Raw genomic sequence first — 13,320 nt, 5'->3', positions numbered from 1 at the left:
GAATTCATAACTAGCACCTATTGGTTAAGAAAACCAGAAGTTTTCAAAGTATGAAACCTCCTATTTTCAAATTTGAATGCCAATTTCTAAAATTTGGCATTCACTTGAAGAATAACTTATATTTCATCTACGAGCCTATTTTCACTCCTAAAAATACTTAATTACTTCAAAGCTTTCTAAAATGCTCTTTGTGATTCATGAAATTAGTCTTGGCATGTTCATTCATGATTGCCCATGGGCTTAATCTTATAGCACATCCCCACATAAGCCAGCACCACTGGGGAGCTAGCAATGTAATGGTAGATAGGGGCTAAGTGCATTCAAGCACCCCCACGTGTTTTAGGCATTAAGAGTCAACCGACTACATAGATTTAGGCCAAAGACATGCCGGGGCATCTGCAAAGCCACCATACCCCCGCCCTTCATGCTCAAATAAAAAATGGCTAAGAAAGACGTGCTCCATTATAACTCTGACTTCCAATAGCCCAATGCTGGGAAAAAGGCACCAATTTCAAGAGTGTTGGGTTTCCAACCAAATGCTAGGCTTAGTAGCCTATAGTAGTGAGGACTACTAGTGGGGCATAGCCTCATTGCCAAGTGTGGCAAAGCAATGTTAGGAATTTTTCCAAGCTCGTGTCCTAGTTATTAGTCAAGACTCCAACTTTTCCTCTCTTAGATCCTTGCAGAGACGAACTTTATAGCTCCCCTCCCCTCCCTCTCCCTATGCAACTTTCTATTTGCTCATCCATTCTCTTAAACTCCTAACTTGTGTTGTTGTTTTCTTTCCTTGTATGCACTATCATTGCATTGAATTTCTTCTTTCTGTTGCCAAATTTCCAGATGTTTAAAAATCATCTTTTCATGCTCAGTGGAGTTTCGATTGTTTGTCCATGGATCTCTAGAGGTGGTAAGTCATCATTGTGCCCTCGAGTTGAGGTTGTTGCTACTGCCTCTGCTACTTCAGCTTCCATTGCTTGTTTCTCTGCCTCCTCTTTTCTTAACTGCTCCTGTCATCGAGCTTCAGCCTCTTCCCTGATTTTTTTGGAAGCTTCAATTTGTCTATCCATTTCCCTATTAGCCTTGACCTTCAACCATACTCCATTGCCCGTCTCTTTGTCTTCCGTGTTGCTCTACCCCTTGTCCTTGGCTAGTGACTTGGATTGTTGTTGTAAATACTTTGGCAGCAAATCCCTTGACTTTGCTACATATCCATAATCATCTCGAATTAACTTTTTTGTACATAAGTGGAAGATGATGGGCATAAACAGCATATGATTTATTATCCTAGAATTGTGCTATGTGCATGCGGCACTAAGATCATGATAGAAGAAATCTGCCTAGTTTGTAGTATACAATTTTGGTTTATAAAGTTGGGCCAGGTGCGATGGAAGTGTGATTCAATGATGGTCTGAGGGTTCCACCTTCATGAGGAACCTTTTCCCAACATCTTCAGGTGATGATACTTACTCTTGCCCCTCCATCCAAGATTGCAGTGAACTTTTAAACCTGATAAATGATGGGTAGCATTGCGTTCAAATCATTGATCTCAAAGTATTAACCTAGCTTGTGTAGGGATACCTTGGGCATCTCTCGGTTCTCTATCGATGGAGCAGTCTTGCTGTTGGTTATAGGTTCTTGTGTCACTACCTGTCTATTCATCCAATCAGTGAGATCCTCCATGAGACGAGACTACTTTGAAGGAGTGAACCAATTGGAACTTTAACTTCCATGGACATGAAGTTTGACAAGCCTGTTGTATCTCTTGGTAGCTCCATAATTTCTTGGCCCTCCGATTGTGGCTCTTCAATGCCATAAAAGGGTAGGTTACCATCCTCTTGAAGGAGTTTAAGGTAGGATCCTCTTTGGACATCTTTTGCATTAGGGTAGGTTCTCCAACTAAGTGCTCAAACATTGACTCTTCAACCACCATCTCTGGCAGTTCTTGTGGGTGGTTGTCTGGGTATTTTTTACCATGGGTGAATTGTATCTGCTGCCCTGCTTTTCCCAAGTCTCTCTTCAAAATTCTCTTGGCACTCTCGTACCAATTTTTGTGCTTCTTCGAGGCATTGCATCTCAACAAGAGGATGTGGGTATTCCCCTTGTACCTTTGGAGTAGTGGCTCTGGCCTCAATTGGCATCTCAACATCCCTTGGAAGGGTTGCTAGTGCTTCCTTCATGACAGTGCTACTTCTTGCAGATGTCAAAGAAGGTAGAGGTGCAGTATCCTCGTCGGATCCACTATGGATGATTACTTGGTCTTTTCCCTTTCTGATCTTCTTTGCGGACTTTATGGTTCTTATAGACTTATGTTTGTCCTATTCCTTGGTTACTGAGGTACTAGCTTTATCCCTTTTTAACTGTCTTTGTAGCACTTGATTAAATGCTTTCACTTGCAGACTTGTAATGGCATTCAGGGATACCATTGAGATTTGTCCTCTCTCGATGCTCAATAAAAGAAGACTTGCAGCCGTAGCATCATTTGCGATGGATTCCCTCCTCGTTGGATAGTCCTTCTATAGGTGATCAACTCCACAGCCGCTACACAAGGGTGTATTTGCTTGTTGAGATATCAAGCTCTAGCCCAATGTATCTCCTAGGTGACTATCATTTATGTCATCGCCTACATTGGTTGTACTCATGGCATAGTTAGACTGCCACGTATGTTTTGGTTTGGGTTACATATAAACCACGTATTCTAGGGTTTGACTTATAGGGTATACCCCTCTCCTATTGTATTATTGTTGTGTGCTATTTTCAAGTAAGTGAAGATAAACTTCAGCCTCCACATCGTGTGTCCACTCTCTTGTGTATGTTGTGAAGAAGCTGCAATCATGTCTCCTCCCTCTCCCACAATCTTTACATGGTATCAGAGCTTGGTTCATGGTGAGGAGCTCAAGCAGCAAGTAGAGGTCGTGATACCTTGGTAAGAGGATTTGCGTCTCCTTTCATTTTGGATGCTAGGGAGCATATCTCTGCAGGTACAAAGCCCTGAGTGTAAGGTGCACTGTCATTGATTCAGATGCCCTCTAGTGTGAAGCTCGGGACACATCAAAACTACGATTCGCGACCGTTTTGGGGTCTATTTTGGTATCACAAACTTTCAAGAGCACTCAGTAGAAGTGGTCGTTTTTTACTGTATATGCCGTATTTTTGCCTGTGCATGATTTGTGATAGAGAGGCTATTGTGTGACATCAAAGAACAGATTTTGAGAAAGGTAGGACAATTTGGGTTGCAATGTTTATGCATGTTCATCACTTGAAGTGAATCGTGGTTTATTGCCACTGCCCCTATGAGGATGATTGCAAAAGTGTTCCTGTTTGCCCTTGTGAGGCATTTGCTATGCTAATAGGTTGTTGTTGCATTTTGTGATTTGCAAAATATCTGAGAATCTATCTACCATCGTGAGTGAGAAGCTTGACAAGAATAACTTCCAAGCATGGAAGTTCAGGATGACAAACCTCCTCATGGGAAAGGGAGTTTGGGAGTACCTCAGTGGGAAACTCCTACTGAGTTAAATGCCTTTGAATAATGGCATAAAAAAGCCAAAAAATTCTTGTATTCGTTGTCTATCAGTATTTTAGATTCCATGATTGTGCATATATAGGATGTAGAGATGCCTAAGGAGGCATGGGATACATTTGTAAACTATATAGCACGAATACAAATGCATGAGAGATGCGCCTCAAGCACGAGTTGCACAATGTGCAGAGGAAAAATATGAGTATAAATGAAGGTGAAAGGTCTTGCAAATTATCTTGGCTCAGTTGGAGCACTTGTTGATGATGAGGACTTAGTGTCCGTGACCTTGAATTGTCTTGGGAAGGATTATGCATAGCTTCTCACATCCATTGGAGTCCATGAAACATTTCTTGATTTTCAAGGACTTATTACTCTCCTGTTGAGTGAAGAGCAAAGGAATGGTGGTTTAGCCACATCAACTTCACAACATTCTACCTTCTCAAGAGCCAGGTTATGTTAAAACAGGTGATGATACTGTGCATCCAATTACGCAAGTTGGTAAAGTGCCATTGGCTATGCAGGATGGCAAAAAGAAGTACTTGGCACATGTACTTCATGTTCCAAACATCACTAACAAAAATGGGAGAATGTTTACCTTGGATGTAGATATGCCTGAGGTGAAAGCTGCTATGTTTGTGCATGGGAGAGGTGTCATTGTAGATATTGAGATATGGCACAAGCACAGTGGGCACGTGAATATACAAAGGCTGAAATCTATGCAAATGAAAAACGTTGTGGTAGGTTTGACTAAATTCAAAGTCGAGGGAATGCAAAAGTTATGTGAAGCATGCCAAATGGGCAAGCATGCCAGACATGCATTTCCAAATAATGCGTAGGTGAGCAGAAGACCCTTGGGAGCGATCCACTCAGATGTGTGTACAACCAAGGCTACTTCTATTGGTGGATGCCATTACTATGTGACCTTTATTGATGACTACACCAAGAAGTGATGGATTTATTTTATGAAGCACAAAAAGTGAAGTGTTCAACCACTTCAAGGCTTTTAAGGCCATGGTTGAAAAAGAGAAATGTGTGCATATTAAGATGCTAAGATTGTAAAGAATGCGGGAGAGAGGGAGAAGACTCTATTGCAACTACTTCACAACATACACACAAGAGGGAGGACACAAGATGTGGAGACTGAAGCTTATCTTCGCTTACTTGAAAATAGCACACAACAACAATACAATAGGAGAGGGGTATACCTTATATGTCAAACCCTAGAATACGTTGTTCATATGTGAACCCAAGCAAAAACATACATGGCAATCTAACTATGCCACGAGTACAATCCACATAGGTGGTGAGATAAATGATAGTCACCCAAGAGAGACATCGGAGCTAGAGCTTGATATCTCAACACTCCACTACAAGACACTGCTGCCATACATGCGTTCGATACCCGCGGCAAGTTATGGGTGCATGTATGGTCGTGCATAAATACGAGCAGTGTCGAGCGTGTGTATACTAGCATTTAAACTCGCGTGTGTTTTGTTTTGAAAAATGCATGTAATAGCACGTGTATATACGCGTAAAATCTATTTTTTACACGCAATGATACATGCCCTGTTACACGCGACACAGAGCTTTATAAGAAAAAACTCCATTCCTTTTCAAAATTGAAAACCAGTTTCTTTAAACCATGTCATAGTACATTACAATATATATATACCATCACACAATCCCACTACATGCATTTACAACAATATAATATATTCAAAAATAAATCATGAGATGATTATTAAAAGACAACATATACAATAGAAATGTCATCAATTTAGAATGATACTGTGATGGATTGGTTAGGGTTCGATCTCATCTTCAATAAGATCCATCCTTGCCAAACGATCAACATCAATATCCATTTGATCAATTTGTAAGGCTACGACTAAATTTATTCCACTATCGATATTCTGTCCATTGATAATGGTACCGATGCCCTGATCATCCTCATCAACATCACCATCATCCTCAATGGTAGGGTTATCCTCATGATCATGAGAAATGGCACGATCATCCTCATTATCATGATCATCTTCATTGGCATGTTTGACATCATCTTCATTGTGTCTTGCTACATCCTCCATATGCTCTATATCAGTGAATGTATTATACATCACTTTGGAACGTGGTGCAATAGGGATGACGTACCACCATTTACTGTCATGCACCATTGGCAGATAGATCACCTACTAAAATACACATGATGCATTAATTAATTAGCATTTCAAAAGTCAAGGGGTATGCGAGCTTACATATATATTTACATGAAACACATTTGTAAAAAAATGCATACCTGCTCACATTGCTGTGGCAATACAAGCCTATCTTTCTTTGTTTGCCAAAACTTTGTAGAGTCCATAGTTTCATCGCCACTTGCATGGCGTTTTATCATTGCATTAGGCCCTTTTTCCACCACGTTCATTTGCCATTTGACATCCAAAACATACACAAAGAAGCGATGAAAGTCAAGCCTAAATATGTCTTGGATTGTGCCACAATAATCATCCATTTTTCCATCGGCTCCCTCAAAGCTACTAATGACACCCCAATCTTGTGTATTCCTCTTTTCATCTATTCTTTGTGTTTGAAAATGCTTGTCTTCACACCATATAGCATTGAACATAGTGCACTGAACCAAAATATAAGAAATATCTGTGTAAGCAATGTGAATAAATATTAAAAGCAAATCACTTACAAAGAATGCAAAACATTAGTTCTATGTACCTTTAACATGCATCCTCGTGCATACTCCCATTCTTCCACCGTGATATGCAGCCCCTCTTCGCTCTCTGCTCTCTCCATTTCCTCATGCAACCAATCAATATGGATATCATTCGGAAGTGTTGCTAGATGCTTAGGGTACGCCTTACAAGAGCCATGTTGCCTCCGAAAGAGAGCTCTGTTTGCTTTCCTTTTTGTCTTTGCATCTTCATATCTTATAACCCATCTTCTCATGACATCACTATTAAGGATGCAAGTGAAATTGAGATCATCAATCAATGTTCTGTCAATTACTTTACTCTGTCCTTTTCCTTGAGGCACAATAGAGGTCATCCTCAAGTCCTCTTCATTGCTTCACAGTCGCGGCAAAGAGCTATCCACCTGACCAAGAAATTTTGAAATATATACGAGAGACTCTTGTATCAACCAACCCTCGGCCATGCTTCCTTCAGGCCTTGCACTTTGCCTCACAAAGTCTTTTAAGGTCTTCATGAAGCGCTCTAGGAAGAACATCCAACATGCATGCACAGTGCCACATAAAGCAATTTCATCCACTAAATGCACAATGAGATGTAGTTGACTTGTGAGAATGGTTCGTGGAAAAGTCTCCTTTACCAAACAACCCACCTCCACTGCCATAACACGCGCATCATCCAACGTGGCTGGATCAATTGCTTTGGAACTAACATATCTAAAAAATAAATGCATAGTACGTTATACGTAACCTCATGCATGTTCATTTTGCAAGGTATAATGAAGGGTGATTTGACATGGGTTTTACATACCTCACAAGCTCGCCCATCTTATAAATACATTTTTTCAAACTCTTGTTTGCATAATGGTCGATGCTAGTAGGTAGTATGAACTGTGCACATAAGAGCACATGTATATATGGTTTAGGGCATTACAAAATTAACTTTCAATGTATAAGACTTGGAAAACACTTACGTGGAGCATCTTGTGCCAATCGTGGGACTTCAACCCATATAATTGCTCAACGCCTCTTTTCTTAAGGGTTGTAAAGGCTCCCTTCAATGATCTCATGCATCCAGTGGGAGTACACAAAGTGGTGATGGCCTGCTTTACCTGCTTCTCCTCCTTCTTTGATATAATCCAGGGTGCAGGCGGAAGATGAACGTGCCCACCCTCCTCTTATGGCCAATCTTGACGTATACGTCCTGCATCCTACAAGTCCTCCCGTATGTTAACATTTTCTCATTTACCAATAACATGTTCCCAAATACCAGATCCCACATTCTTGAAGATGTGCATGGGATCAAGAAGATGGTTGATCTTAAGATGGGTCCAATATGGTAGCCGGAAAAAAATGGATTACCTACACAAGGGATTGCTCTATGTCATCTTTAATCCAAGTAGAGACTACACAAAACAAGATTGAAAAACATTACTATACCTGTTCATGCCATCTGGAGGAAGAACATTTGTAGACTCCCAAATACGCTTCCAATCTTTTGCACGAAGTGTTTGTGGAGGAATGTTACTCTTACTAGCAACATATTTAGGATGATCTGACGGTAGAAATCTATGATGATTATCGAATATGGTCTTACACAAACCGTCAGCATACTCATGTACTAACGAAGGGCCACAAATGGACATGCATGTTTACCCGATGTTTTCAAACCTGTTAAAATATAAATAAAAGTTAGAATAATAAAGTCAATAGTTATAATTAATATAGCTAGTAGTATTAGAGTAGGGAGGTAATTAGAATTCTTACCAGAACAATCGTTGTATCCTAGAAAGTCATGCATTGTCCACATCAACACTGCTTTCAAGTCGAAGTGTCAAGAGGAGGGAGGCATACTAATGTCCACCACTGCAACACCTCTCCATAGTTCCTCCAACTCATCAATCAACGGTTCAAGATAAACATCCATATGCTTGACTTTATGTTTCCATGGAATTAGAAGGGATAACATAAGATGTCCCTTCTTGATCGCCATTGATGGTGGAAGGTTGTAATTCACCAACACAACTGGCCACACGCTGTATGTGTGCTCTTGAAACCAAATGGATTCACTCCATCCATACCTAGGCCAAGTCTCAAGTTTCTGGGCTCTGTTTTAAAGTTGGGCCACTCATCTTCAATATGCTTCCAAGCAGGAGTGTCTGCGGGAATTCTCCACATGCCATCATTCAATCGATGTGAGGAATGCCGTGACATGAGCTCTACTATGGATTTGGACTTGAACATGCGAGGAATTATAGGAAAGTGTCACAAGACTTTACGAGGTACATCAAAACTCTTCACATCTGTTCTATACCTTACTTCACCACAAGCGGGACAATGTCGATCCTCCTTATGCGTCCCACAAAAGAGAATGCAATCATTGACGCATGCATGTATGCGATCATAATCCAATCCTCCAAGAGATGTCACATAGCGCCTCGCTTTGTCTCTTGAGGTGGGTAGTCTATTCCCCTTTGGAAGCATGTTTGATAATAGCCTGCATCCAATATCACCAATTAGCCCTAAACCCTAAACCCTAAACCCAAAACCACACATTCAAATTCGCAAGTTAGAATGCTTACTTCAATAATGCGTCAAGACTTGCATTGCTCCATCCATAAACTGTTTGTATATTGAGTAGTTCAAGTGAAGCACGTAAAATAAAGAATGTGCACCCTTCAAAAACTGGTGTCGATGAAGCATTGTAAAGATGCTCTTGTTCCATATCATTGTCGTCCATACCTTTGGGATCATCCCTAAAAAGATACCGCACCATATCATCAAACACTTCCTCTTCCACAACTTCGTGGGGTGCAGGACTATTGTCATCCCTTTCCCACTCATCTCTGACAATAGATCCCGGAGCTCCAGCATCATCTCGTCGATGCTTTGCGTGCTCTCGCCGTGCATAGGGCACCATGTTAGGGTGTGGTACTGCATCCTGCTTCAATCAGAGTATATATATTACAACTCCATTAATTTAGACACCATGAGTCATTTGAATACTATATATCAATTTACATCTACTCACCTCTAATCTTGTTTGATTCCATTCTCCATACATGGAGATGTGATTCAAGGTAATTCAATGCGCTCGTACAATGCATCCTTGACATCGATTACACATACACTTGATCCTTTGTCCCAACCACACATCACGATCATGATGACGCATTGTCTCATCCTCACCAGAACTACTTGAGGAGGTTGATGGCATCCTATGTACAAAAGAGCAAACTCATAATCAGGATCAGTTCTTAATGAAAGCAAAAAAGTCTCTGTGTCGCGTGTATTAGCTCGTGTACACGGTGTGAATCGTCTGTACTGTGCAAATACGCGTGTAACGGCACGTCTAGCTATCAAAAATTGTGTGTATCCATGCGACGGTTATTACTACACGCGCTTCTATACGTGCTCCTACATGCAGTTATCTATCTATACCTAACCCGCAACCCGCCGCCTACTTCAAAATCCATTTTCAAACTTCATCACTTTCCTTCGTCACTGCCAATTGTGCCTCTTCCAAGCGCCTTCCACTCGCCTGGCCTACCCAAAGCAAAGTGCAAGGAGCGTACATGGGTGTAGAGAGAAGATAGGGGTGAAGGAAGCCAGCCAAAAAAGAAGACAAAGACTCACTTTTCGAGAGGTCAGTCTACTTGTCCTTTGTTTATGCGATTGTTTTGTCTCCTTTCCTTTTGGTTGTGATTGCATGCAGCTGTGGAGAATGATATTGACAGTCGGGTGTTTTTTAAAGGTAGATTTGTCGGTGGTCGATTGCTTTCGGAAAAGTTTTTGTAGAAGCACATGAAGAAGTGCATGTATTGCTACGTGTAGTCTGTTTGCACGGTTTGTTCACGCGACTATACACGCAATCCTGGACAGGTTCTTACACGCGACCATCTGTTCGTGTCTTCCTTGTCTAGCTTGCATGTTTGCTCATCTAAAACATAAAGATTGTCGATTGTGTTTGTCCTTCTTGCATGTTTGCTCATCCAAAACATAAAGATTGTCGACTGTGTTTGTCATGCTTGCGAGTCTAGTTTGTCGAGCTTGCATGTTTGTTCATCCAAAGCATTTTGTTACTACCTACCTATGGGCATTAATCATGTAGGACGATGCATCAGTTTAGGTTCTTCATGGATCCAGGTTCTTTGATTTTTGTAGATTCTTTATGGATCCAGGTTCTTCATCCGATCCATTTGCATATACCACTTGGATGATGGAGATGCTGAGTCATTTTGGGCACCATCCTGGTCCCTTTGAGCTTACAGAGTACATGCAAGCCCATCCCCCTCCTAGATTCCCTGGGCATGCGACCCCGCCCCTGAGTATTCATGTCACTCCACTGCCATCTATGCCTGCGCGTCCGGCGAGACGGCATGCAGATTCTCCTCTTCCACGTCCACCGAGGAGACATACCCCATCCCAGACACACTCACGCACACCCTCGTATAGGTACCGTCACGTCAAGGCTTACAGTCACCAACACGTGCTCCCTCACAGCCACAGTCACGTACACAGTCCCCCAGTCATGACTACTCCCGCAATACAGAGGAGAGCAAACGCTATAGTAGGAAGAGTGGGAGTGGAGGATGTGGCGGGTGCTTTGGTGGGGGAGGTAGTAGGGCTCGCGGTGAGAGAGGAGATAGAGGGAGGTCTGATAGAGGAGACAGTGAGGATGAGGAGGAGGTGAGAGAGGTGGAGGGAGTGATTTACTATGATGTTACGAATAGGGGCAGGGTAGTCATAGATGCGAGGGGGAAAGAGGTAATGGAGTACATGCGGGGGGTAGTTTCAAACTTGTACAAAAATTGTTTTATAAAATTTAAAGATCAAAATAGCCGATTAGTTGGGGAGGTCCTAGATGCTGTATATAGTCGGTACCCCAATCCCCCACAAGCAACATTCTCGAATGTATGGGGAAGGATGCGAATAAGGGAGATCTTAAGTAATAAAAGATCTCACCTTAAGAAACTCGCGTACGATGATGGGCTCAATGTAACTGCGGGTGGCTATTTTACCGAGAAACCTACCACTGCGCACAAACGTGAGTGAAAGGAGGCAAAGAAACGAGTAGAGGGTGGCGTGAAGAGCAGGCAGCATGTGAAGGCACGATGGATCTAGATGGAGACCATTGGATCTTCGCATTTTGGATCTGGCGGTGTCGAGTCATGAAATTGTGTTGATTATGTTACAACGACGGGTTATGGGGAGGAGGCCCACAGCCCACGAGACTGGGTATGCTTGCTAGCATAGCAGATGTGACACATGGGCCCTCTTTAGAACCGAGGGACGTATTACGGATGCGCAATTTGATGCGGCCATGAGACCATACGGTCGACAGGTACTTGAAAACTCTAAACGAATGATTATGGTTTATTGAATTACATATATATATATTCTTATATATGATATATTACTTAAACAGGCACAAGCTGCTGCTGCACCTATTGATGCTCCTTCCACTGATGATCCACCCACCGCCCCTGCTCCTGCTGGACGTGAGCACTACTCATCGGACATGTATACCTATGTGAGCTCATCTGATCATGGAGGGAGCAGCAGGTCTTCATCTGGGTCTAATCAGACTCACACTTATTGAGGATGTGGTTGTATATAAATTTTTGTAACTGAAGCCATGGGCTTTTTTAGACCGCCCAATTTGATTTTGTATATATTTGTTTATAATTGAAGCCATGGGCTACTTCGACATATGGACTCCTTGTATATATGTGTACACATAAAATTTTGATAGTAATATTGAATTGTGAATTGATAGTATTGCATTCATGTCTGTCTTGAATCATGTATTGATAATATATGCATTCATGTTGTTCTTGAATCGATAATGACAATGCACTAAATCTTCATCGTGGATGGTGCAATGCACCCAAAAAAAATCCAAAGAGTGCTATTGGGTGCTTGAATGCTGGAACAGCATCCAAGTACCAAATAGCACTCTCTGGATTTTTTTTTTTCCTCTCTGTTCGCACGTATCGAGGCATCAACACTGTTAAAGTCGCGTGTATACATGTGGATAGTCTGTCAAATGCACGTGTACAGGCGTAGCTAAACTATAAGAACACATGTACTGACAAAACATGTGTGCCTCAGGATCTATGGAATGCTCTAAGGTGGATGGAACCTATGTGGAAACATGATAAAGAGAGTGCTCATGACATGTATCTCAAGTCAATTAGGTTCCAAGATAGATTAGCTTGGACTCATAAAGAGAATCTTGAGATAGTGCAAAGTGCTTGATTGATATTACTTCAAATGAACCTCCCTTTTATAGGTGAGGGTACTTACATCCATTTGCTTGCTCACATGTGGGATATCTCCTCCATGCCATGTGGCAACTTGTCCTTTGCTCATACCTTTGCTCTACATGTGCTTATGGCACCACAACTCTCAACACCTCCCCTTGGTGCCATAATCCTTTGGCTACTGCAAGGTGGTCAGATGTGAGTTACATTCCATCACCTCCCCTCAGTGCATGCATTGCTACTTAAGGTGGTCAAGTGTGGCTTTTACATGTCAATACCTCCCCTGGGTGCTTTCATAGCTACTCTCAGGTGGTCAGGCTTGATTTACAAAATATAGGCAAGGTTGGCAAGGTTTTTGCTTTTCAATGCATTCCATTGATGTCACCTTTTGGCTCATGGCTTGATGATGACCCTGTTGGCTTCTTTGCTTGGTGTAGCTTCATGCATGATGCTTTGTTCTTCCATGTGCCATGATGCTTTACGTGTGGATGCCATGCTTTCTGCTATGGTCATCTCATGCACTTGTGCTTTTGGCATACTTTCTACATTCATGCGTTGCTTTTTCATTTGTTGCAAAGGTCTTACCAATTGAATACTTTCAATATTGGCAGTGTCTAATTGCATACAATGATTTTGACTTGACAGATGCGTAGAGCTCGAAAAGACGATCACTTTTCCTTTTTGGAGCATGTCCAAATTTTTCCTGGATTGCAAGTTATGGCTTGTTGAAGCTTTTGTGAAGAAGAGGGGGCCTTGATGATGTGGCTTGGCTATTCACATGCTGCTTGCAGGACTGTGCTTGGCAGGGGCTGTGTGCTTAGGTGGCCCTGTGCCAC

General features: G+C 41.9%; 1 protein-coding gene and 2 pseudogenes across 1 annotated transcript; 1 reads left to right on the top strand and 2 right to left on the bottom strand.

Moving 5' to 3' along the window:
• Positions 1–5,322: 5,322 nt before the first annotated feature.
• LOC147883003 (uncharacterized) lies at positions 5,323–6,340 on the bottom strand. Its single transcript, XM_087401019.1, has 3 exons — positions 6,248–6,340; positions 5,817–6,152; positions 5,323–5,709 (listed from the first exon to the last, which is right to left on the bottom strand). The coding sequence occupies exons 1-3, from the start codon at positions 6,323–6,325 to the stop codon at positions 5,323–5,325; spliced, it is 801 nt and encodes a 266-aa protein (XP_087257145.1). The 5' UTR covers positions 6,326–6,340.
• Positions 6,341–7,580: 1,240 nt separating this feature from the next.
• On the bottom strand, positions 7,581–9,435 carry LOC147883002 (uncharacterized; annotated as a pseudogene).
• Positions 9,436–10,354: 919 nt separating this feature from the next.
• LOC147883001 (uncharacterized) lies at positions 10,355–11,820 on the top strand (annotated as a pseudogene).
• Positions 11,821–13,320: the final 1,500 nt, after the last annotated feature.

This window comes from Dipteris shenzhenensis, chromosome 29 (genome assembly GCF_047967505.1).
Source record: "Dipteris shenzhenensis isolate YYH24624 ecotype China chromosome 29, Dip_SZ_1.0, whole genome shotgun sequence".
NCBI classification, from domain to species: Eukaryota; Viridiplantae; Streptophyta; class Polypodiopsida; order Gleicheniales; family Dipteridaceae; genus Dipteris; species Dipteris shenzhenensis.
Note: the sequence above shows the minus strand (reverse complement) of the source record. Positions and strands in the feature narration are given on the sequence as shown.

Excerpts from the sequence above, each read along its gene's own strand:
- LOC147883003 (XM_087401019.1), bottom strand. The coding sequence starts at position 6,325 with ATGGAGAGAGCAGAGAGCGAAGAGGGGCTGCATATCACGGTGGAAGAA. Across the intron at positions 6,153-6,247 it reads CACGAGGATGCATGTTAAAG|TGCACTATGTTCAATGCTAT; the intron begins GTACATAGAACT and ends ATTTTGGTTCAG. Across the intron at positions 5,710-5,816 it reads TGCCACAGCAATGTGAGCAG|GTGATCTATCTGCCAATGGT; the intron begins GTATGCATTTTT and ends GTATTTTAGTAG.